Below are 25,238 nucleotides of genomic sequence, written 5' to 3'. Positions count from 1 at the left end.
TCCCCTGGCATACCCCACCTGTTAGCAAAAATGGGGCAGAGTTTGCTTTCTCAACATCACTTCCCTTCCTGGAGGGATCCCGGGCAAGCGGAGCGAGAAGTTCTACGAATGCTGCAAGGAGCCATACCCAGATGTCACCTTCACTGTGACCATCCGCCGCAGGACCCTCTACTATGGCCTCAATTTGCTCATCCCCTGTGTGCTCATCTCAGCCCTGGCCCTCCTGGTCTTCCTGCTTCCAGCCGATTCCGGGGAGAAAATCTCCCTCGGTGAGTGCCCCCAGCCTTGGCTGGCTGGATTGGGGAATGGGGTGACCCTGTCTGGGCTCGGCTCTGCAGGGCTTATGGTGCCAACGCAGGGGTAATGAGTATTTCCCATGATGTCCCAGGGTCTATGGGAGAACATCGCCCACTGTCTCCATGTACAAGCAAATTGGGGTTCTGGCCTGATGGTTGCATGCTGACAATATGCATTGCAGCACCAAGACAGAGATGGCCCTGTGAGCTGAGACCTGTCCTCCCATAGTGCCTCTGTGCCCTCTGCCTTCCTGGTGCCCAGAAGCACCTCCAAATGGGCAGGAAAACCATTGAATGAGCCTATCCAGGCTCAAGAGAAGTTGGCATCTCACTAAGCCCTGAACCTGTGACCCTGTCCTTCTCTGGGGAAACACATGTCCTGCACAGAGCAGTTATGAGCCCAGAGGGAGGCTCTTTAGAGACAGGCCCACCCCTCCTCTGCCCCTAAAGTGGGTGAGGGGATAGGGAGGTTCAGAATGTGAAGGATTTCGGAAGATGGTGGGAGAAAGGGCCACAGAAAAGAGACACCAAAGACACTCTGGTTCGATAGAATATTTCACCCCCTGGCTTGTGTATCTCCCCTGGTGTAGTGTTCCCTCACTTGTGCCCATAGAAGGAAGCAAATTAAGACAGGAAATGTGCCAGCTTCACCCAGAACAAGTTCCTCCAGGTCCTTCCTTAGTCTCTGTTCTTCTGATGGAGACTCAGGTACAGTGTTAGTGAGTGTCTAGGGCAAGGCGAGCAGCAGGCAAAATTGGGAAGCAGTGCTTCCTGTGTTTGCTCTCCCTTGTTCTGCGTGCCCCCCACGACCCCAGACTTGGTTTTCTCATTTCTCAAGTTTCTGTCTGGCACCAGACTGAGCCCAGAGGAATTTCCCTGGAAGTAGCCCCAAGAAGCCCAAGTCCCCGTTCAGGCTGCAGGGCTGGTGGGTGGCTGGAGGCCTCCCCTTGAGCTCTCACCTCCCGCTTTCTGTGTCCCAGGGATCACCGTCCTGCTCTCACTCACTGTCTTCATGCTCCTGGTGGCAGAGATCATGCCGGCGACCTCGGACTCAGTGCCCTTGATCGGTAGGGATTCCTTGGGGAGGAGCGAAGCTTGGTGCCCTAGGCCCGGGTCCCCCGTGTGTCCTGGGAGCCCAGCAGCCAACAGACAGCACCGACTCCCCTTCTCTTCTCCCCGCAGCTCAGTACTTCGCCAGCACCATGATCATTGTGGGCCTCTCGGTGGTGGTGACGGTCATCGTGCTGCAGTACCACCACCATGACCCTGACGGTGGCAAGATGCCCAAGTGGGTACGTGCCTCCTACCAGCTCTCCCTGGAGGTTTGGCTCCTCCTCCCTCCCAGTGCAAGGTCACTCCCACCATGGGGGCTTGGCCCCTTCCATTTGCTCAAGACCTTCTCACCCTGGGGAGGCGGCTCCTCCCACCACGCAGCTCCTCCCACTGCATATGGCCGGCCCTTCTTGCTGCAACACCCCTCCCACCAGGGAGACTGGGGGGACCCTTGCCCAGAGCTGGAGCCTCAAGTGAGTCTGGTCTCTGAATCCCACCCAAAGGCCATTTCAATGAGCAGAGCTCCAGGGGACTCAAGGCTAGGTCCGCCTTCCCAGCACAGATGGGATCTGTCCACTCCCCATCTCTTTCCAGCTGTTTCTCTACTCTACTTACAAACTTCTTTCGACCTTTTTGTCCCGTCTGTCCTTCTCTTTGTTCTTGGTGATTTTGTTGCCATGATGGGGTCTTCTGCCCCTTTTTCACTCGAAGCGGCAGTGGCAGTTGCCTCTCCGAGCTAGGTCGTGCAGTTGGGCAAACTGGTGACTTCTCTGCCACCTTGAGCACTGCCAGGTAGCCGAGTGATCAGTCCCCAGCCTCACAGCAACTGCATCTTGACTTATCTCCTTGCTCCGAGCCTCTGGCCAGGGCTCTGGTTGAGAAGTACCAGGAGAAGCCTGGGGCCTCCTGAACAGCACTTAAAAAAATAATACAATGCCTCCCCGCCCATAAAATAAGAAGAGTTTAGACAAAAAACACCCAGGAGGGTCCAGAGAGATAGCACAGCAGGTAACATGTTTATCTTGCACTCTGCTGACTCAGATTTGATCCCTGGCATCACTTGAGCACACCAAGACTGGCTCCTGAGTACAGAGGCAGAAATAACTCTTGAGCACCGCCAGGTGTGGCCCCAAAACCATTAAAAACAAAACAACTGGGGTTGGAGAGATAGCACAGCTGTAGTGAGCTTGCCTTGAATTTGCTGACCAGGAGGGACCCAATCGATTCCCGGCATTCTATATGATCCCCAGCCTACCAGGGGTCATTTCTGAGTGCAGAGCCAGGAGTAACCCCTGAACACCCATGGGTGTGGCCCAAGAACCAATCAACCAACCAACCAATCAATCAATAATAAATAAAAAATAACGTTAAAAAATCAACCAACCCAACAACCCAGTGATTTTCCTGGCCTGGAAACTCCTCACTCAGAACACACACGTTAAGAACAAGGGCTGTGGAGGAAAAGGGAAGCTTTTGGCTTTTCCTTGCCCAGCCCCCTGCGTTGTTCTTTCCCAGGTGCATTTGGAACATAAACGGTCTCCCCAGGACAGTTGTCACAGTCTGTTGCCGTAAGAAAGGACTGCCGGGAGCAGCCGCATTAGGTGATATTTTCACAGTGGGGGCCCCGGAGAGTCACGGCCCAGCAGAGGTCACGGGCTCCGCGTGATCCATTGTGCCAAGGGGATCGTTTCATCATTCAGCCACATGAGCCCAGAAAGCTAATGAGGCGCACCAGGGAATTCTGAGAAGATTGGGGATGTCGCATCTGCCCTCCCTGTCAGTCGCCTCCCTTCCCGACAGCGGGCAGAGGAGGGCCTGGAACAAATGTGGGTCTGTGCACACTGGGCCCAGTGGGCTGCCTCTGCGCTCATGTGTATACATGATTGTGAGAATCCAAATCCATTAGAAACTTTGTTCACTAGACTCAACTTATGGGAGCCTCAGTTTTTTTTTTTTTATTTTGGGGGGGGTCACACCCATCAGTGTTTAGGCTTACTCCTGGCTCTGTGCTCAGAAATCGCTCCTGGCAGGCTCAGGGAACTATATGGGATGCCGGGATTTGAACCACCATCCATCTCGTCTGCAAGGCAAATGCCCTACCCCTGTGCTATTGTTCCTGCCCCTTTTGTTTTTGACCTCACCCGGTGCAGGGTGAATTCCTAGCTTTGCACTCAGGGCTTACTCCTGGTTCTGCACTCAGGGATCACTCCTAGCTCTGCACTCAGGGTTCAAGAGACCATATGTGAGCAACAGGGTGTGAAACCCTGGTCGGCCATGTGCAAGGGATGCACCTTCCCTGCTGAAGTATGCCTCTGCCTTCTCCAAAGGGTCCTCAGTTTCTTGATATGGAAAATGGGCCCAAAGATTCAAGTGAGAACATGGGTCATAGCTCCTACTGATGATGGAGAAACCCTCCAGGATTCTTTAACCCCCACATTTCCAGCCCCCCCCCCCAAGGGGTGTTCTTGGAAGGCAGATGGGTCACCCAGTGCCTCCAGCTGTGCTTAAAGCGTTATCCACTGAGCTGGAGCAAAGATGCTTTTCTCGCTGCTGCCTATCAGAGATATTCTCCAGGATGTGACGGACTCACATCACTTTCCCCCATGCCCGTTCACAGATGGGTGTCTCCGGGTGTTGTCATGGTGACATTCGCCTGCATCCTCTCAGAAACCCCAGCAAAAGCAAAATTGGTATCCAGGTCCTTCCGGGGAGAGAAGGAGCACTTTGCATGCATTTCTCTAAATGGATTGCAAAAACTGTATTTCATTGTTGGGGGTATGTAGGCTCCTGAGAAGTTCTTGGGGTAGTCATGGGGCCACTCTTTCTGATACCAGCAGACCAAGCTGGATAGTTCAATGCTTAGAGACACTCACATGATGCCCTGTGTGTCTTTGTGTCTCCAGGGTGACGCTTGGGAACCTTCTATTGGCAGGAATAGAATTTGGGTCTCTGCTTATGTTTGGACATGAGCTGGTTCTCTGAGCCCCCCCCCCCTTTTTTTTTGACCTTTTGTTCCTCAGATTAGGGTTTGGACGTCTTTGGTTGCCTCTTTCATGGAGAGAAAGAACAGTATACATTTGCATCCAGCATATTTTAGCCCTGCAGGCTTTGCTTGGAGAATTGAGGCTATTATGCACCTCCCACCCCACCTCCAGATCACACCTTGCTGTCGACAAACTGCTTTTCTGAGATTTGGTGACTTTCTTAAACAAAATTTATGAACTTACTCATAGCTGAGTTTTAGGCATACAATGTTCCAGCACAGACTCGATTGCCAGTGTCCCCAAGTTCTCGCCTACCTCTCACCTACACCCCGCTGCAGCCCCCCCACCTGGTGCCTTGACAGGCATGCATATGTGTGTGTGTTTTCTTTTTTTGATCTTTGGGCCACACCCGGTGATGCTCAGGGTTACTCCTGGCTCTGGGCTCAGAAATTGCTCCTGGCAGGCTTGGGGGACCATTTGGGGTACCAGGAATCAAACCCAGTCTGTCCTGGGTCAGCTGCATGCAAGGCAAACTCCCTCCCGCTGTGCTCTCTCTCCAGCCCTGACAGGCATATTTTTTTTTAATTAATCTATTTAAAGAAAAAGAATTACATCGTTGACATAACTGATAATAATACATTTTTAGGAAGACCAAAAGCAATATTTTTTTAAAAAATAGAAAATTGAAAGAAAAACTAAAGAGATGGAACAGAAAGGAAAGAATATTTTTGAAAACCATTGGCTCACAATGAATTCATTGAAGCACCAGCAGAAAGTTTAGTAAACTCTTTTTTTTTTTTTTGAAAAAATAAGAGTTAAAAAACAGGTACAGCAATAATGGTGTGAGAGTGGCAATTGTTTTCATAGGCCCTGCAAAATATGGGTAAAATGGGAAAAAAACAAAACCTTGTCCTAAATACAAAGAGACCGTATCCCTGAAGCTCTCTGGTGTAAGACCAACTCTGGGCTCCAGTCATACTAGGTTGTCCAACCGCTGGTTCATTCTCTGTGGTCACGGGGAATTTTTTTTCACATATTAGCTGTTGTTGTTATTCGGTTTCTGTCATTGAAGATTCTGGTTTCTGTGCCAGAAGGATTCTGGATTGTGTGGTTTCTGTGTTTCATCAAAGTCAGGCTGTGGAGCATCCTCCAGTCTCACCTCACCATCAGATGTGGAGCGTCGACAGGCATATCTTTAATTTTGGTGGCTGAAGTTTGGGTCTCAGGATTTCAGCGCTGTTGACTCTGGTTCAGATCTTTAGCTAGATGGAGATTCCTGCAAGCCACCTATATGCCCCCATGCCCTTGACCTCTGCCTCTTGTTTCCCTTTAATTTCTTTCCTCTTCTTCCCTATATTCAGGGCCTAGGGTGATCTAGGGTCCCCCCTTTCCTACCTACACCCCTCATGCACACACTTCTATATCCTACAGCTGACGGGATCACATCCTCTGTCCTGGCTGTTTTGGTTGTTATGGACCAACCACACCTTCCCCTTACCTGTTGTCCGAAACAGATTTTTCTCTCTGGCAGCTCCACTGAGTTGCTGAGCTGTGAAACTGCTTCTGCCTAGTCAGTGCAGTGAATCAGCAGACCCTGGCTTCATCTTTTCCTTCTTCCCTTCCTTCCTCCCTTCTTTCTTTCCGTCCTTTCCTTCTTTCTCTTCCCTCCTTCCTTCCCTCTCGTCTTCCATATTTTCTTTCCTTCTTTCCTCTCTTCCTTTTTCTCCCTCCCTCCTTTCTTCTTTTATCCTCTTTCCTTTCTCCCTTCTTTCCTCCGCCCTTCTTCCCTTTTATCCTCCCAACAGTGCTCAGAACGGACTCCAGGTCCTGTAGTCTGAGATCGCTCCTGGTGGGCTCAAGGGGATTGAATTCAGGCTCACCTCCTGCAAGGCAAACAACCTCCCTGTCTACACAGGCACTCTAGTTCAGTGTTTCAAGTATTTTTGCATGGTCTCCCTCCTGGCTCTGTGCTCAGAGCTCCCTCCTGGCTCTGTCCTGGGGGCTCACTCCCGATTCAGTGCTCGGGGATCACTTCTGACTACTCAGAGCGCAATTGCAGAGTGCAAGGCAAACACCTCGCCTGCTGTGCTGTCTTTTCAGCCTCATAAATTGACACTAAAAAAAGAGTTTAATCTCTCCCAGTTAGCGGTGGCATTCTGGGGCACTTCCCACGTCAGGGTCTCAGATGAGGAAAGGGCCAGAGAGGCAACGGCCTGGCAGTGCTCAGTAGCTGGCACTCCTGCCCACAACCTGTTCCCCTTCCATAGAACCTGCCTTGGGGTGGAGGGATCGGACCTGCGTGAGCCCCCAACTCCGAGCTCTACCTTCTTTTCCCCTCGGACACCCGCTGTCCTGGGCCAGGTGTGGGGGTGGCAGGACCCACCTGGGGGTGTGGTGGGTCTCTGAGCTGCAGGCTTAGGGCCCGGCTGCCCCTGACCCAGTGCCCCTGCCGCCCCCAGACCCGGATCATCCTCCTGAACTGGTGCGCCTGGTTCCTGCGCATGAAACGCCCGGGCGAGGACAAGGTGCGGCCGGCCTGCCAGCACAGGGCCCCCCGGCGCTGCAGCTTGGCCAGCGTGGAGATGAGCGCGGTGGCCGCGGGCCCCCCGACGGCCAACGGGAACCTGCTGTACATCGGCTTCAGGGGGCTGGAGGGCGTGCACTGCGCCCCGACGCCCGACTCCGGCGTGGTGTGCGGCCGCCTGGCCTGCTCGCCCGCCCACGACGAGCACCTGCTGCACGGGGGGCCCGCGCCCGACGGGGACCCCGAGCTGGCCAAGATCCTGGAGGAGGTGCGGTACATCGCCAGCCGCTTCCGCTGCCAGGACGAGAGCGAGGCCGTGAGCAGCGAGTGGAAGTTCGCGGCCTGCGTGGTCGACCGCCTGTGCCTCATGGCCTTCTCCGTCTTCACCATCATCTGCACCATCGGCATCCTCATGTCCGCGCCCAACTTCGTGGAGGCCGTGTCCAAAGACTTCGCCTGACCTGGCTGTGGGAAGTGGGCGCGCGCGCGCGCACACACACACACACACACACACACACACACACACACACAAACAGGGCCCCATCCTGCTTTGACTCACCTTCCTCACACACACACACACACACACACACACACACACACACACACACACACACAAACACACACAGGGCCCCATCCTGCTTTGACTCACCTTCCTGACCTGGCTGTGGGAAGTGGGCGCAGGCCCCGTGCCATCAGCCCAGGACACACACACACACACACACACACACACACACACACACACACACACACAAACAGGGCCCCATCCTGCTTTGACTCACCTTCCTCACACACACACACACACACACACACACACACACACACACAGGGCCCCATCCTGCTTTGACTCACCTTCCTGACCTGGCTGTGGGAAGTGGGCGCAGGCCCCGTGCCATCAGCCCAGGACACACACACACACACACACACACACACACACACACACACACACACACACACACACACACACACACAGCCCCATCCTGCTTTGACTCACCTTCCTCAGCCTGCCCTGCCATTGCCTTGGGAATTGCAAGGGCCTCCTTCTCCACCCCAGCCTCACCGGAGGATTTTTGCCTGCGGCCCATGCTCTGGCCAGCCTTTAAGAGAAGTGGGGTGAGGTGGGCTAGGGGTTGGGGTGGGAGGCTGGAAGGTTGGTATGCATGATTGCATGCACTCGCCGTGCTACCCGTCCATGGAAATCCCACCTACGCGTCTGCCTGTGTAAGAACCCAGATCCATTCGTCAGAATAATAAACCCAACTCTCCCAACCCTTCAGAGAACTGCCTGGTGGGAGGAAAGTAACGAAAGGGAACACACAACTCACTTGAAAAACTTATTTTCTTTTGTTCTTGTTCGTTGGTTGGTTTGTTTTTTCTTTATTCATCACTGATAATTTGACGAGGTGTTGACCTTCATACATCAACTGGCTTGGTTTTGTAGACGAGCCTTTGCCCAGCCTAATGGCTCCAATTCTATGACTATTCACTGCAGGCTTGGATTGGACCCTGGAGTCCTGGACTTTTCTACTGAGAATCCCCAGAAGGCTCCCAGTTTCTAGACTTCCCCTCCAATCCTGGGCAATCGAATTGCAGTCTGGAAAAGCCAGAGGATGGAGTTCCAAATAAAATGGCAACCCAGAATAGCAGCAAAGGCGAAATGAAGCACAGCTAAACCTGTGTGTGTGTGTGTGTGTGTGTGTGTGTGTGTGTGTGTGTGTGTGTGTGCCTGTGTGTTTGAAGTTAAACAGTAGTCTCTGCCTTTTTTAGAGCTAATTAGATTTCAACATGGACAAACAGAAAAAAAAGTGAATATTTTCTGCGGTTTTTTTTTTTTTTTTTTTCCTGTGTGATGGCCATGGGTGGGGTAGGGTTAGACCTTGGTTTTGGCAGGAACCCGGACATCAGGACAGCTTTGCTGGAGAACTGGTAAAAGCTGAGAATTGTTTCCACGATTCTGACTTTGGGGGTTCTTGTCTTCCTTCCTTTCTTCCTCCCTGCTTTTACTTTCAGCCCAGAATGCTGGAAAATGTGCAATTTGAGAAAGAAACTTTTATTTTCAGCCGGCTATGGAGGCCTCTGATGATTGAATATGAGGCATTTAGTCTCTTCTCTCTTATTGCTAACAGGGGGTAATCACTTAGAAAAATCTCTCCTGTCCTATCGTGTTCCCCCAGGAATGGCTCCAAACTCGGTACTTACAGGCTTTTGAGCTCCTGGGCTTCTCTGATTCACTTTCTCCCCAGCCTGTGGGCACATTCTGAGAAGGAAAAATTGATTTTCAGAGCAGAAGGAATTGCCCACATTTATTCACTCATGTATCTTGTTCCTTCCTGGGAACAATGGCTTGGTTTGCATTCTGAGAGATGGCACACATGTATGTATGTGTGTATGTATCCTTGACATGCCAGTACATTCATGGCCATTTGAATATATTTGTACTCAGCATTCTGTGTCCCTGACCTTCTCAGCTGGCCCCCATTCTCTCTGGGATGGATAATGGCTGCACATGGTCTTTTTTTTTTTTTTTGATCGTATTCAAAAAATACGACAATGTTTTCCAGCTACAGAGAATATTTTATTTCTCTTGCTGAGCCCAACCCACTTTTTTCCACATTGTCTGGAAAGCAAATGAACGTGTTTGGGTTTGCATCGGAGATGCATGACCCAGAAAAGCAAAGTCATTCCTGTCTTGTGTGCTTAAATCAAGACTTGTTTGACCCAGTCAGGCAGAGCAAGTTGGGTGAAGGACAAGAAAAGTAGGAGAGGCTCAAACCTGTCTCTCTTGCTGCTCCTCAGTGATGAAGGCAAGAACAATGGAGGGGGGGGGTCCCTGCAGAAAGAAAGGAGGAGGGGCTGGAGCTGTGGCGCAGCAGTAGGGCATTTGCCTTGCACACAACTGACCTAGGACGGACCGTGGTTCCATCCCCCAGTGTCTCATATGTATGGTCTCTCTAGCCAGGAGCGATTTCTGCGCAGAGCCAGGAGTAATCCCTAAGTGTCACCAGGTGTGGCCCCAAACCAAAATAAATAAATAAATAGGATGAAGGAAGGAAGGAAGGAAGGAAGGAAGGAAGGAAGGAAGGAAGGAAGGAAGGGAGGGAGGGAGGGAGGGAGGGAGGGAGGGAGGGAGGGAGGGAGGGAGGAAGGAGACACGTCCCTCCCAAACACCTCAGACAAAGATGCACTTGGCTTTCTCCATCTAGCTGTGTCTAAAAACATTTTCCTCAGCAACGTAGGAATAGCTACCTCGTTGGAATCGCTGCATAGCCCTCCATTACCTTGGTGGCCTATAATTTCTCTGATTAGGCTTTTGTTAGGGAACATGCAAAGTAGCTGCTGGATTTTTTTTATTATTATTTTTACACACAAACCTATAATTAGCAGCTGTGTACTGGGACTCAAGCATCCTTTGGAGAAGAGTGTCTCGCTCTAAATTCCCAAGTGGCAGTAGATTTGCTTCACTAAGACGTGCATTCAACCTTTTCATAGAAATTACCAGATCCTACACCCCAAAATATGCAGTATATGAGCTTATTTCTCATGGTGTTGGTTTTTTTTTGTGTGTGTGTGTACATATTTTATCTTATTCTGGTTTGCTTTCTAGTTTAAGACCTTTAATAGCAAGTTTTCTTTTTGGGGGTGGGGGTTGGTACCACACCTGGCAGCAGTGCTCAAGGGTCACTCCTGGCTCTGCACTCAGAAATTGCTCCTGGTAGATTCAGGGGGAAGCCAAAATTGAACCTAGGTTCGTCCCGGGTCTGCCTCATGCAAGGCAAATGTCCTACAGCTGTGCTATTGCTTTGGCTACTCATGGTTTATTTATTTATTACAAACATGTTTCCTCCCTAATCTGGTGAATAAAGACAAAAAGATACTGTAGTAGTAGTCCAATATAGCTCATTTCCTGAGTGAAGTAGAAATTCTTTAGAAATGTTTTGTTGGTGATTTGGAGGTCTAGAAATCTGTGTCTGATATGCAACTTTCAACTGGGTTGTTTTAACTTTTTCTCAAATTATTAATTGGCCCATGCACCATGGAGCTCTGTTATGTCTGGCAAGCCTTTAGATGTATTAGTTGTCTTTTAATGTTATTTATGATTTATTTATTACAGAAAACTTGAGATTTTATGTACATTGGTTTCTCCATATTTTCCTGAAATTTGTTTCCATTTTCAAAGGCATCCCTCCTTTGGAAATCATAAATAAACTTACTCATATTTTTCCTAAGTCCTTATGATTTCATCTATTTACTTTCATATCTTTGAATTCCCTAAAATTTATTATTTTTTGTCGTTGCTGTTGTCTTTGCAAGCTATGAAGATGAATGCATGAAAAACGAATGGGCATTTTCTCTCCAGTTAATCAGTTGTGCCAGCAAGATATGTAACATTGAATTCCTATCAAAGAATTGTAGCCTTTCTGAACGTGTTAAAAATTCTACCATTACTGCAAACTCTTAAGCACAAGTACCTCTCTTTTCTTAACTAAGGATGTCTTTTATGACTGTGGCTTCATTCACATTAGTATCAAAGATTCATAGCAAACAGTGTTTGTTTGTTTGGGGGCCATACCTGGCAGTGCTCAGGAGTCAGTCCTGACTCACTGCTCAGAAATCACTCCAGGCAGGCTCTGGGGAGTATCTGGCATGCCAGGGTTTGAACCCTGGTCAGTTGTATGTGCCATCGCTCCAGCTCAAATAGTCAGTATTTCTAACTCAAAACTTGGACTCTCTCTCTCTTCCTCTTTCTCTGTCTTACCCCTCTCTCGCTCTTCTTCTCTCTTCCTTTCTTTCTCTTCTCTCCCTCTTTCTCTCCCCCCTATCTTTCCCCAATATATACACTCCATCTCCTCTGACAAACATGCAACTTACTCACTTGGATCCCCCCACATCAGAGTTGCTGGCAAGGGAGAGTTGCTGGCAAGCTTGTATGTGGGGGAAACCACACTGAGACTCAGTCAGAGCTTTGTAGACCCACCTGCAGACCAACCTGGCCCTAATCTTCCTTTTCAATGTATGGAAATAAGACCACCCCGGATGGACACTGCATGGCAGTGGAAAACATAGGATAAGAACTTCTCACAGAGGGGCTCCGGGGGCTACCGGGCCTCCCTCCAGTGGCATCCAGGGGGCTTGCATTGCCAGGATCGAACTCAGGGCCTCACAGATGACAGGGCTTGTGCTCTATCGCTGGGACCAATTCCCCACACACAAATTCCTTCTGGTTGCCCTTGACCATGCTGATAAAAATGAGGCGCAGAGGGGGAGAAGTGGACTGCAGGCGGATAATGTGCTCTGGCAGCCATTTTCAACTTTGTGTTTGGGGATTTGTCACCACGGAACTCAGGGTTTTCCCATCACTCACTTTCATCTTTCTCCTATTCCTAAGTGAGAGTTGCCAAGGGCCAGCCTGACTGTTCGCATCCTTATTAATACCGCCCGCCTCACACTCTCCTCCCAGATAACTTGAGTCTTATGTGAGGAGGGTCTTGCTTAAATAGAGTTTAGAGTGACAGCGAGCGTCCTTGCAGAGAGAAATATTCTTGAGTCCAAGGAGTGTGAGGATTTCTCCTGTGCATTTGGGTAATTGCTAGATAATCTCAACCTCTGTGCAACTTCAAACAAATAGAATAAGGATGAAAAAATTGCAACCCCTTAAAGTGACCGGGCTCTGTCCTTGACATTTTACGGTGGGGGTGGTGAGGGGTTGGGCCACCCCTGGCAGTGCTCAAGGCTTACTACTGATTTTGAGCTCAATGATCACTCTCAGTTTAGTGCTGGGGATTTGAACAGGATTGGCTGCATGCAGGGCTAGCACCTTAATCCCTGCACTGTCTTTCTGGCAAAGGTTCTAGCCATTTCTGCCATAATCACTGTCTCATGTCATCCCAGGCTGCCGGTTCCTGTGTGACAAAGTCTATTTCTTTCAAAGGGGGCCTCTTCGGGCAAGTGCTCCATGCCATCCACAGAGGGGAAACTGGCCTAGTTTGTTTGTTTATTTTGGGCCACACCTGGCAGTGCTCACAGTTACTCCTGGCTCAGAAATCACTCCTGACATGTTTGGGGGACCATATGGGATGCCAAGGGATCAAACTTGCATAGGTCGAGTGCAAGGCAAATGTTCTTCCCGCTATTGCTATTGTTCTGGCCCCTATGCAATATTTTTTGAAAAAGAAATATGCCAGTGGTCCTGCCCCATTCCACTCAGAATCTCCCCAAACAAGCTCAGGTCTGCAATGTAGAAAATAGAAGTAAGTTGTTGGGGGTTGGTGGGCCATTCCTCAACAGAAGAGTTGAGTCCTTGTTTTACTATAAACTCACATGGGCACCTCAAGGATGCTCACATGGTCTTGGTAAGCTTGAGGGCTGGGAAAGCACAAAGGTGCAAGTCGGGGCATCCTGGATGCAAGCAGGGTTGGGAGTCTTTCCTGAGCACCTGCATCTGGGAATTGGACATTCGAGTCAGGTATGATTCCTCAGCTGAGTCAGGAGGTGCCAGTGCCTTATTTCCTGGAGGCTCTATATATTGTGGGACCACCAGAGGTCAGAGCAGACCCAAAGCCCAATGACCCAGGGGACTCACCACTAAAACTCAGATTTCAGGAGCCAGATTGATATAGCACAGCGGGGAGGGCGTTTGCTTTGCACACTGCTGACCTGGGTTCAATCCTGGCATCCATAGGATGCCCTGAGCATTGCCACAAGTAATTCCTGAACCAGGAATAATTACTGAGCACCTCTGGGTGACACCCAAAACAGAAAAAAGAAATTTTTTTAAAAAGTCTCAGATTTTGGGGCCGGGCAGTGGTGCTAAAGGTAAGGTGCCTGCCTTGCCTGCGCTAGCCTTGGACGGACCGCGGTTCGATCCCCCGGTGTCCCATATGGTCCCCCAAGCCAGGAGCAACTTCTGAGCACATAGCCAGGAGTAACCCCTGAGTGTTACCGGGTGTGGCCCAAAAACCAAAAAAAAAAAAAAAAGTCTCAGATTTTATAGCTGTGTGACCCCCTCAGACCAAGAGGCTGATGTGGGTGGTCAGTGAAAATACGTGATTCAAGCCAGGTAGAGACAAGGCCTCTGCCATGTGCACTATATGCAGCTGACCCTTGCTTGAGTCCCTGACACAGTATAAGACCCGCCTTGCAAGCTCCAATTAGAAGCTGAGAGTGAGGCCCAAGTACAAAGCCCAGAGTGAACCCCGAGCACAGCTCTGGGAGGCACCAACTGGGGCTGGCTCCAAAATCCAAAAGCAAGAAGTCAGTAGATGTTGATCTTACTGTGGGCTGAGTTGTCACTCAGGGCTCGCTCCTGGCTCTGTGCTCAGGGCTAATTATTAGATCTGTGCTCTGGGTTCACTCTGGGATTTGGACTTCAGATACACCCTCAGATTCTTCAGTGGTCAACTGTCCCGGGATGCTATGCAGAACGAGGTAGAGAGGTGGCCTGCTCATCTAAGGGGGGCCATCTGGGAGGTGGTTCCTGAGCTAGACACAGCTTTCTGCCCTGGACCTCCTTCTTGAGTGTTATGTGCTCTGGACCCTTCCCTGACAAACCACAAAACATCTTCAGTCATAGCAGAGTATTGATTCCAGTGGGACAGAGAGGCAGGGTTGGGTGTTGGCCACACATAGCAAGGTCTACCTTGACTGTGTCATGCCAGGAGCAACCTCATCACACAAGTCCACCTTCTGTCTCCTTTTCTTTTTCTGCCACTAAGAGCAACAAAACTTGTGTTGCAGTTCTCTCAGAGTCATCTAGAAGCTTCCCCAAAGCAGGCTCAATGAAGGAACCCTAACCTTGAAACCCATTGGAGTCCCGCTCTGTAGCAAGTCTAATCAGACCAGAAACAGCCAGAAATTCTGCTCCTTGGCAAAGTCTTTTGAGGCAAAGGGGTGTGAAATGGGGAATTTGTGTGAAACTCAAGAAACACACATGGGATCAAGAAATATAAGAATCCAAATTTCACGCAAGATCATGAAACATTACCAAACTGGAGGATGAAAAAAAAAAAAAAAGGGACAGGAATAGGAATAAGACCCCAGCAGGACTGGATGCAGCCTCCAAATCAGAGAACAGCAAATAACATGAGCAAAAGCTCTTGAGTCAAGCAGGTAGGCCCTGGAAGCAACCTGTGATATTCCAGCACCCATGACCTTGGAGTCTCCCTGTGCAACACAGTTATAGGGCAATGTCCTGAGCCCCACACAAAAGATACGTAAAATACCAAATGACCCTGTAGTTGGCCCCAAAATGAGGCTAGGGAGGGCAGCAGGCTGAGAAAAGCCACTGCTAGGGACTGGACACTGGGTGCATGGATGCAAGCACCCATAAAGGAAAGCAAACTCAGAGGATCCCCTAGGAGAAGCTCCCAGCTGTGGAAGCCACCAGTTGTGACCCTATGTGGGCACATTAATAAGGCCAAGGCCATGTCAGGTATGATGAAGGTCCCTGTAGTTGCCACCCTATTGATGATGCCTAGAACGATGTGAGGATCTAGGAATGAAACACCTGGACATTCAGTTCATGTTGCCAAATAGGAGCTTCCCACAGGATTCTGACAGTCTCTACTGCTCACCAATCCCCAAAGCCCTGAGGAGTCTCCCCATGGCTCCTGGTTTGCTCAAAGCCAATCCAAAGGCTTCAAATTCTCTGCAGAAAAGACTAAAACTGCAGGCTGTGTAAATGCTTCTGGGTCAGGACTATGAGGGATTCCCCTATCCACAAAATGTCAAGAGTGATCCCTTTGGGCAGATACCAAGGATATACCTAAGCCCAACTGGTGGTTTGGGGACTCAACCACATCAAAGCACCTGCTTTTAAATGTCTCTGAGCCCAGGGCTGAGGGCTCTTGTTCTTTCTTCCCCTGTCTGTCCAAATACCTGTGTCCACAACCCTGCCAGGACCTGGCTCTATAGGGTAGCAGGTCTAACCAGGGAGACAGGGTGTGGTCCCAAAGGGATCCTGGTGTCACATCCCCCTCGCCCTCCCTTGATGATGCATGTGAGTCCCTCAACCTCCCTAGGCACTGAGAAAAGCCAGATCAGGAATTGTGAGCACAGAGTCAGGAGAAGGCCCAGCAGGGTGGCCCCAACACAATGCCATTCACAGGAGCAGAATTGATGTAGACGAGGAAGAGATGAGGCAGCAAATCCCTAAGGTGTACATGCAAATATAAAGGAACAGGATGACCTGAGACTGTGCTCAGATGCATGCTTGGAGGAGGACCAGCCTGTTCCTGGAGCTGTGCTCACACTGCAAGCAGGAAAGAAGGACAAGTACAAGGCCAGCCCCCTCCACACTGTCCTATTACTCCAGGCAACTTCAGAATACTTTGGCTCCCAAGGGAGACTGGATTGGCTGGGTTGGGCCTCCCCAATCAGGAGCTGCAAAGGAGCAGAAGGGCTGAGCCAGATAATAGCAAAGCTATTAAGGTACTTGCATTGCACTTGGCCATTGTGGGTTGGATTCCTGGCACCCAGTGTGTGAAGGAGAGCTCAACTCCCAACAACCCATAAACACCCAAACTGCGAGGAGTGATTCCAGTGGCCAGAGCCCAAAGGAAGCCCAAAGCACAGCTGGGAGTGCCTCAAACACATCAAAGCACTGGCCTTGAAAGACCTCCCCGCCAGGGCTCTGAGGGATCCCTACATCCGACCCCATCGTTCCAGGATCCCTGCTCCTCAACCAGGCTCTCTGGGATGGAGGGAGAAGCCCATGAGAACTGGTAGTGGTCCCATGTGGGTTCTAAGGTCACAAGTGCCCACAACCCTGCTCACTGAGCTGAAGCAGATGAGTCCCCCAAACTCCCTAGGCACCCAGAAAGCCCCAGTAGGAAACATGAGCACATACCCAAGAGAAAGCCCCAAGGACCAGTGGGGTTGGACGCCCAGCCCCAAAGCCTACCAAGTGCAGGCTTGGCAAGGAAAGACCAGCCTTGCCCTGGGGCTATGTTCACACTCAGTTCCCTGGAGTGTCCCCACCCCCCACCTGCATCCTCGGTTTTCTGCTCCATCCTCCCCAAAGAGAGAAATCACCAGGGAGACCAGGGCTCACCCCATCTCCTGGAAGACTCCTCAGGCAGGCCCTAAGGAAGGAACAGCCAGATACATCCCCACAGGAACAGGGGGCCCTGAATTCCTTTTTCCTCCAGACTGCTGGACAGCAAGGATCCCAGAATTCCCTGACAGGTTCTGTGATTCCCAATGGGAAGATCTTAGGCCTCATCGGATGGATCAGAGCGGGGGTGTGGCCATGTCAGGAGGAACTGTTTGTGCTGTTCCCAAAGGAGCCAGGACAGAGTGGAGTAATTGCTGTGTGTGTGTGTGTGTGTGTGTGTGTGTGTGTGTGTGTGTGTGTGTGTGTGTGTGTGTGTGTCTGTGTCTGTGTGTGTGTGTCAGAACTTGCCCTCATACACTGCCCCAAGGGCCAAACCCGGGTCACCTAAGAGCACAGAGTGAGGAGTCACTCCTGAGCCGGCCCCACCCTGTTCCTCTGCCCTCTTGTGATTGGGCAGGCTGCAGCCCGGTGGGCAGGGGACACCGTGGGCGAAGCCAGGCCAGGTCCAAAAGCAGCTGCTGCGCTGCTCTGGCCAGGCCAGGCAGCCCACTCCTCCACCTGCCGCGGCGAGTCCTGGGCCCGCAGCCCGTCGTCCTCATCCCGGTCTTGGGTCTTCCAGCAGCGCAGCAGCCCCGCCGCATGGAGACGGCCTGGCTGGACACCAGAGCCGAGAAGCCGCCGGACCCGCGTCCTGCAGCCGCCGAGAGGCCAGAGGCCCGAGTTCCGCTCCCGCGCTGGCCGCCGGGCCACCGGCCGAGCCCTCTACGCCCCACGACGGCCGGGGGGCCCGGCGACGGGTCCCCGCTCTTCGGAAGGCCCTGGCCGACCGGGCCTGGCCAGCTGGGCTTTCCCGGACTCGAGCTCTGAGCACTTCTCATGGCTCGAGCCTACGACTTTTCATCGAATATCGTTGTTTTCCAGTTGCGTTGTATGAAATTCACTGAAGTTTTGATTTTTAGCGGGTTTTTAAGACTTTTTCTCAAATGTTACTTTTTCAAGTTTCGTTGTGTGAGATTTAGTCAAGTTTGATTTTTAGCTGTTTTCTAAGACTTGTCCTCAAATGTCATTGTCTTCCAGTTGCGTTGTGTGAAATTCAATAAAGTTTTACTCTTAGCTGGTGTCTAAGACTTTTCATCAAATGTTACTTTTTCAAGTTTCGTGGTGTGAAATGTAATAAAGTTTGATAAATTGAGTAAAGTTCCCATTTTTAGCCTGTTTTGGTGTCATTTTCCTGTTCCTAGTTTTGGAATTCGGTTTCAGGGCAGTTTCCCACACAGCTCCGAATTGACTCCTCACTCTGTGCTCTTAGGTGATCCGGGTTTGGCCCTTGGGGCAGTGTATGAGGGCAGGTTCTGAGCCCTGTCCAACCCCCCTCCTGCAGTCACACACACACACACACACACATACACACACACACACACACACACACACAGCAATCACTCTACTCTGTCCTGGCTCCTTTGCAAACAGCACAAACAATTCCTCCTGACATGGCCACACCCCGCTCTGATCCATCCGATGAGGCCTAAGATCTTCCCATTGGGAACCACAGAACCTGTCAGGGAATTCTGGGATCCTTGCTGTCCAGCAGTCTGGAGGAAAAAGGAATTCAGGGCCCCCTGTTCCTGTGGGGATGTATCTGGCTGTTCCTTCCAAGCCATTCCTTAGGGCCTGCCTGAGGAGTCTTCCAGGAGATGGGGTGAGCCCTGGTCTCCCTGGTGATTTCTCTCTTTGGGGAAGATGGAGCAGAAAACCGAGGATGCAGGTGGGGGTGGGGACACTCCAGGGAACTGAGTGTGAACATAGCCCCAGGGCAAGGCTGGTCTTTCCTTGCCAAGCCTGCACTTGGTAGGCTTTGGGGCTGGGCGTCCAACCCCACTGGTCCTTGGGGCTTTCTCTTGGGTATGTGCTCATGTTTCCTACTGGGGCTTTCTGGGTGCCTAGGGAGTTTGGGGGACTCATCTGCTTCAGCTCAGTGAACAGGGTTGTGGGGCACTATGACCCTAGAACCCACATGGGACCACTACCAGTTCTCATGGGCTTCTCCCTCCATCCCAGAGAGCCTGGTTGAGGAGCAGGGATCCTGGAACGATGGGGTCAGATGTAGGAATCCCTCAGAGCCCTGGCGGGGAGGTCTTTCAAGACAAGTGCTTTGATGTGTTTGGTGCATACCCAGCTGTGCTTTGGGCTTCCTTTGGGCTCTGGCCACTGGAGTCACTCCTCGCAGTTTGGGTGTTTATGGGTTGTTGGAAGTTGAGCTATCCTTTGTTATATATGAAAGCATTTCCATAAAATTATTATTTCTGGGGACGGAGAGATAGCATGGATGTAGGGAGTTTGCCTTGCATGTAGAAGGATGGTAGTTCGAATCCCGGCATCCCATATGGTCCCTGAGCCTGCCCGGAGCTATTTCTGAGCATATAGCCAGGAGTAAGCCCTTAGCACTGCCGGGTGTGATCCCAAAACCAAAAAAAAAAAAAAAAAAAAAGATTATCTCTGCCTGTTGTCTCACCTTTACCTTCCAAGTGGGGGCGCTGTTGAGAGCCTAATAAATAGTCTTGGAGCGAGGTGCTCAGAGTCCTGTGTAAGCCTACTCCAAAAAACAACTGCAGCCAGCTTGTAAATTCTACCATTGGGTGCCAGGAATCAAACCCACATTCTTAGGGGTCCTCAAACTTTTTAAACAGGGGGCCAGTTCACTGTCCTCAGTCCATTGGAGGGTCTGACTATAGTAAAACAAAACTTATGAACGGATTCTTATGCACACTGCATAGATCTTATTTTGCAATGAAGAAACAAAACAGATACAAATACAATGTGTGGCCCGCGGGCCATAGTTTGAGGACCACTGGTAGAGCAATGCACGCACTCTGAGCACAACTCTGGACCAGTCTTCACCTTCCCAGGCCATCCTGTTTTTTATCCTTGCATGCACTGCAGAACACCTTAGGGACTCACTGGTCCATCTCTTCCTAGTCTGCATCAACTCTGCTGCCTTGGAAGCCATTGTGTTGGGGCCAACACTGCTGTGCCTGCTCCTGACTCTGCTCAAAATTCCTGATCTGGTTTCTCTCAGTGCCTAGATAGTTTAGGGGATTCAGCCACATTAGCACAGGGAGGGCGGGGTGGATGTGACACCAGGATCCCTTTGCCACACCCTGTCTCCTGGGTTAGACCTGCCACCCCAGAGAGCTAGGTCCTGGCAGGGTTGTGGGCACAGGAATTTGGACACACAGGGGGAGGGAGCATAGAGCCCTCACAGCCCTGGGCTCAGAGACCTTTCAAGACAGGTGCTTTGATGTGGCTGAGCCCCCCACCTCCAGCTGAGCTTGGGTCTATCCTTGGTATCTGTCCTCAGGGATCACTCCTGACACTGGGGGAAAGGGGAATTCCTCATAGCCCTACCCGGAAGCATTTCCAGCCTGCAATTTTAGTCTATTCTGCAGAGAATTTGAAGCCTTTGGATTGGCTTTGAGCAAACCAGGAGCCATGGGGAGACTCCTCAGGGCTTTGGGGATTGGTGAGCAGTAGAGACTGTCAAAATCCTGTGGGAAGCTCCTATTTGGCAACATGAACTGGATGTCCAAGTGTTTCATTTCTAGCTCCTCACACCCTTCTAGGCATCATCAATAGGGTGGCAACTACAGGGACCTTTACCATGCCTGACGTGGCCTCGGCCTTATTAATGTGCCCACCTATGGCCAAAACTGGTGACTTCTCCTGGAGGATCCACTGAGTTTGCTTCCTTTCATGAGTGCTAGCATCCATGCGCCCATCATAATGTCCTTAGCGGTGGCTTGTCTCAGCATGCTGGCCTCCCCAGCTTCTTTTGGGCCTGGCTGCAGAGTCATTTGGTATCTTGCACATCTTTTGTGGGGGCTCAGGGCCTCTCTCCCACCACCTCCCCAACTGCAGTGTTCACAGACCTGCAAGGTCGCAGGTGCTGAGATCTCACTGGTGCTTCCAAGGCCTCAACTGCTGGACTCAAGAGCTTTTGCTCATGTTATTTTGCTGTTGTCTGATTTGGGAGCAATATCCAATTCTGCTTGTTCCAGGGTTTTACTCCTGACTGTGCTCAGGGCAGTTTCTGTGCTGGGACTTGAACCCAGGCTATCATTGTGCATACTATTTCTTGATGTGGTCCACTATCTTTCTGATCATTCTCTGAAAAGAAAAACCTTTTACATCATGTCTGCTACCTCCTGCACCTTTTTTTTTTTTTCATTCTCCAGTTTGGTAACGAATGTTTCATGATCATGCATGAAATCTGGCATCTTACATTTCCCGGCCCACAAATTCCCCATTTCACACCCATTTGCCTCAAGAGACTTTGCCTTTGCCACGGAGCAGAACTTACAGCTGTTTCTGGTCTGACTAGACTTGCTATTGAGCTGGACTCCAATGGGTTTCAAGGTCAGGGTCCCTTCATTGAGCCTGCTTGGAGGAAACTTCCAGAAGACTCTGAGAGAACTACAACACAAGCTCTATTGCTCTCAGTGGCAGGAAAGACAAGGAGACAGGACTTGGACAAGTGTGATGAGGTTGCTCCTGGCATGACAGGGTCTAGGTGAACTTTGCCATGTGTGACCCATACCCTACTATGTCTCTCTGGTCCACTGGGCTTCTCTCAATACTCTGCTATGACTGATGATGTCTTGTGGTTTTTCAGGGAAGGGGACAGAATACATAATCCTCAAGAAGGAAACCCAGACAGAAAGTGGGGTCTAGCTCAGGATCTTCCTCCCAGATGGTCCCCCTCAGATGAGCAGGCCACCTCTGTACCTCGTCTCGCATTCCATCTGGGGAGAGTTGAAGACTCAAAGCGGCTGAGAGTGAGGCTGAAGTCCAAAGCCCAGAGTGAATCCCGAGCATAGAACTAAGAATTATCCCTGAGCACAGAGCCAGGAGCAAGCCCTGAGTGACAGCTCAGCCCACAATAAGCCCAGCATCCACTGACTTCTTTCTTTTGGATTTGGAAGCCAGCCCTAATCTGTGCCTCCCAGAGCTGTGCTTGGGTTTCACTCTAGACTTTCTACTTGGGCTTCACTCTCAGCTTCTTCTAGTTGGGTCTTGGAGGGGGGGTCTATATTATGCCAGGGACTCAGCTGCATACAAGACACATGACAGAGACCTTGTCTTTACCTAGTCTGATTCACACATTTTCATTGAACACCCACGACAGCCTCTTGGTCTGAGGGTTTTTAAAAATTTGGGCAGGGGTTGGGGGCCTCATCCAGTGGTGCCCAGGGGTCTTTTCTGACTCTATGCAATTGACTCTGGCAATGCTCAGGACTCCATATGGATGCTGGGAATTGAACCCAGGTCAGCAGTGTGCAAATCAAATGCCTTCCCGCTGTGCTATCCTCTGGCTTCTGAAATCTGAATTTTAGTGGTGAGTCCCTTGGGTTGCTGGGCTTTGGGTCTGCTCGGCCTCCTAGTGGTTCCACAACATAGGGAGCTTCCGGGAAACAAGACACTGGCACCTCCTGATTCTGCTCAGGGATCACACCTGACTCTCATGTCCAATTCCCAGACTCAGGTGCTAGTGAGGACTCTCAACTCTGCTTGCATCCAGGATGCCCTGACTTGCACCTTTTTGCTTTCCCACCCCTCAAGCTTACCAAGACCAAGTTAGCATCCTTGAGAAGCCCGTGTGAGTTTACAGTAAAACAGGGACTCAACTCTTCCGTTGAGGAATAGCAACCCCCTGGGATAGTACCCCCCCCTCGGCAGCTTACTTCTTTTATTTTCTACATTGCAGGCCTGCGCTTGTTTGGGGGAATATTCTGAGTGGAATGGGGGTAGGAGCATTGGCACATTTCTTTCTCAAAAATATTGCCATGGGGCCAGAGCAATAGCATGGCAGAAGGGCATTTGCTTTGTACTCTACCTATGCAATTTCTGTCCCTGGTATCCTATATGGCCCCCGGAACTTGCCAGGATTAATCCCAGAGTGTCACCAGGTGTGGAACCAAAACCAAAAAACAACAACCAAAAAAGGCCAGTTTCCCCTTTGTATATGGCATTAAGCACTTGCCCAAAGAGGCCCCCTTTGAAGGAAATAAACTGGAATTACACTGGAACCAGAAGCCTGTGATGGCACAGGACAGTGAGTCTGGCAGGAATGATGAGAAATTTCAGCAAGAAAGACAGTGCAGGGATTAGGTGCTTGCCCTGCATGCAGTCAATCCTGCTTCAAATCCCCAGCATTAAACCAGGAACAGTCCCTGAGCTCAAAACCAGGAGCAACCCCTGACCACTGCCAGGGCTGACTCAACCCCCCACACCTCCCACTATAAGACATCAAGTCATTTTAAGGGGTGCAAATTTTTCCATCCGTATTTTATTTGTTTAAAGTTGAGCAATGGTTGAGATTGTCTAGAAATTCCTCACACTCTCATAACCGGAAAATAGCTCTCTTTGCAAGGACGCTTGCTGCCACTCTAAACTCTATTTCAGCAAGACTCTCCTCACCGTATAAGATCTTCGGAGTCAAGTTATCTGTGAGGAGGGTGAGGAGGGTTGTATTAATAAGGATGCAAATAGACAGCCTTGGCAACTTTCATTTAGCAAAGGGGAGAAAGATGTGAAGTTAGTGATGGAAAAACCCTGAGTTCTGTGGAGACAAATTCTAAAACACGAAGATGAAAACCCCTGCCAGGTGTTAGGCACCTGTAGGGAATTTGGAGGACTCAACTGCATCAACACTGTGAAGGTGAGTAGTTGTGACACCAGGAAATCACACAAAACCACATCAGTGTCTCTTGAATTAGATCTTCCACCCCAGGAAGCAGGTCATGGGGCAGATGAGGTCTGGACAGACAAGGGTGGGAAAGGGGATCTCCCAGTGTACATGGTTGTGAGGCCTTCCAACCCAGCATTTCTAGACTATTCTCAGACAACAAAGAATCTTTTGAATTGGCATTGGGGATACCCAGGTACTTGAGGGGACATGGTTTAGGGGACAATGGAATGAGGTGTGTGGTGTGAATGCCTGCCTGTCTTTTCTGGATGCCAACCTGTTGAATAGTGGGTTATGTATTCCACAATCCCCAGTGAGGAAGAGGGATCCCCATGCCCCAAGTCTGATTAGGACAAGAGACGCAGGTCCAGCAGCAGTTCCAATGCAGGAAATATTCCACACCTGGTTGGGAAGGAAGAGCAGGCCAGAGACTCACACCGCAAGCTGTTCACCCACAGTCAGTTGCTCCACCATGTGGAACCACCAGCCAAGATGGCAGCTTCCCCTCCAGGCCTCCAAAGCAGTCTTTATTGGGAAAAACAAAGCCCACCCTCAAAGGGAGGGAAAAAAGTAGTTGAGGAGGCAATGGGGAAACATCTTTTTAACACGAAAACCAAAGGAACCAATGAAGATACATCTAATTAGAAGGCAGTATCTAATTAGAAGGCCAAAGACCAACACCAACCTACTCGACATTTAATGTAGCTGGCCTTTCTTCCTGGTCATTCTAAATTTTGGTGGTGGTAACTGGTGTTTGATTCATTTTTAGCCTCTGCTCTTTTGTTTTTCTATAATTAACACCGATTTTTCAATTTATTACTAATACAGTCTTTTAAGACTTTAAATATTCCAAGTCTAATCCCACTACCTAGGTGACCATCCCTAGACCAGTGTCCCCAATTTCTGACCCATCATCTTAGCCTTTCTCCTTTTAGGAACAATCAAACTTATTTCATAGTCTTTGTTAAAACATGAAGGCAAATGGATGTATCAAAACTTAGATTATTGGGGTTGGGGTGATTATACAGCTGGTATTATACTTGTGTTGCATGTGCCAAGTGGGGGCGATGCCTGGTATCTCAGATTGCCAGTCAAACCCTGTTAGGAACCAGACTCTGCTTGCAGAATCTGGAGTGAGCCCTGAGAACAAACTGGTGTAGTCCCTAAACAAAATTCAAACAAAACTTAGATGAGCAAATTCCATTGTAAATAATGCTCTCTCTCTCTTTCTCTCTCTCTCCCTCTGTTTCTCTTTCTCTGTCGTCTCCATGCTGTTACAAAAGTCAGTGTCTGAGGATTGGCTGGGCCGTGATTGGTGCTACTTGAGCTTCCGTGTTCCCATTTAGACTCATTGACTTCTCTGTATCTTCACCATCTAATTCACTACGATAATACTGGGCTGACAGTACTACAAAATGTGAGGTGTCCCTCTGTGTGGCTACAAACAGCGTTGTGGTCCAAGATTTATAGATCTGAAACAGAGTTGAGGCTTGGCAGTTTGACAAGGTTAAGTCCTGAAGCTGGGCCCTTTTGGCTCAGTGAGTAGCTTCGGTCAGGTGAGGGACTTGGGCAGTCTTGGCTCTGTGTCAAG

The 25,238-nt window shown here is 50.2% G+C and overlaps 2 protein-coding genes across 5 annotated transcripts in view; one reads left to right on the top strand and one right to left on the bottom strand.

The window, feature by feature from the left end:
- Positions 1 to 7,835, top strand: part of LOC126021825 (neuronal acetylcholine receptor subunit alpha-7) — an 80,796-nt gene extending 72,961 nt beyond the window's left edge. For 3 of the 4 annotated variants that reach the window (XM_049782682.1, XM_049782685.1, XM_049782684.1), the window contains 5 exons: positions 75 to 269; positions 1,277 to 1,363; positions 1,479 to 1,588; positions 6,793 to 7,318; positions 7,516 to 7,607. In XM_049782682.1, the coding sequence (XP_049638639.1) occupies positions 75 to 269; positions 1,277 to 1,363; positions 1,479 to 1,588; positions 6,793 to 7,317 (917 nt within the window). In that variant the 3' untranslated portion in view covers position 7,318; positions 7,516 to 7,607. Of the gene's footprint in view, positions 1 to 74; positions 270 to 1,276; positions 1,364 to 1,478; positions 1,589 to 6,792; positions 7,319 to 7,515; positions 7,608 to 7,715 lie in introns of those variants that run through there. The other variant, XM_049782683.1, reaches the window with a different exon arrangement.
- The window catches only part of MAGEL2 (MAGE family member L2), a 548,609-nt gene that overhangs the window by 313,577 nt on the left and 209,794 nt on the right, over positions 1 to 25,238 (bottom strand). The gene's annotated exons all lie outside the window — the stretch shown is intronic.

The sequence above is a fragment of the Suncus etruscus genome, chromosome 11 (genome assembly GCF_024139225.1).
Source record: "Suncus etruscus isolate mSunEtr1 chromosome 11, mSunEtr1.pri.cur, whole genome shotgun sequence".
Taxonomy (NCBI): Eukaryota; Metazoa; Chordata; class Mammalia; order Eulipotyphla; family Soricidae; genus Suncus; species Suncus etruscus.
Note: the sequence above shows the minus strand (reverse complement) of the source record. Positions and strands in the feature narration are given on the sequence as shown.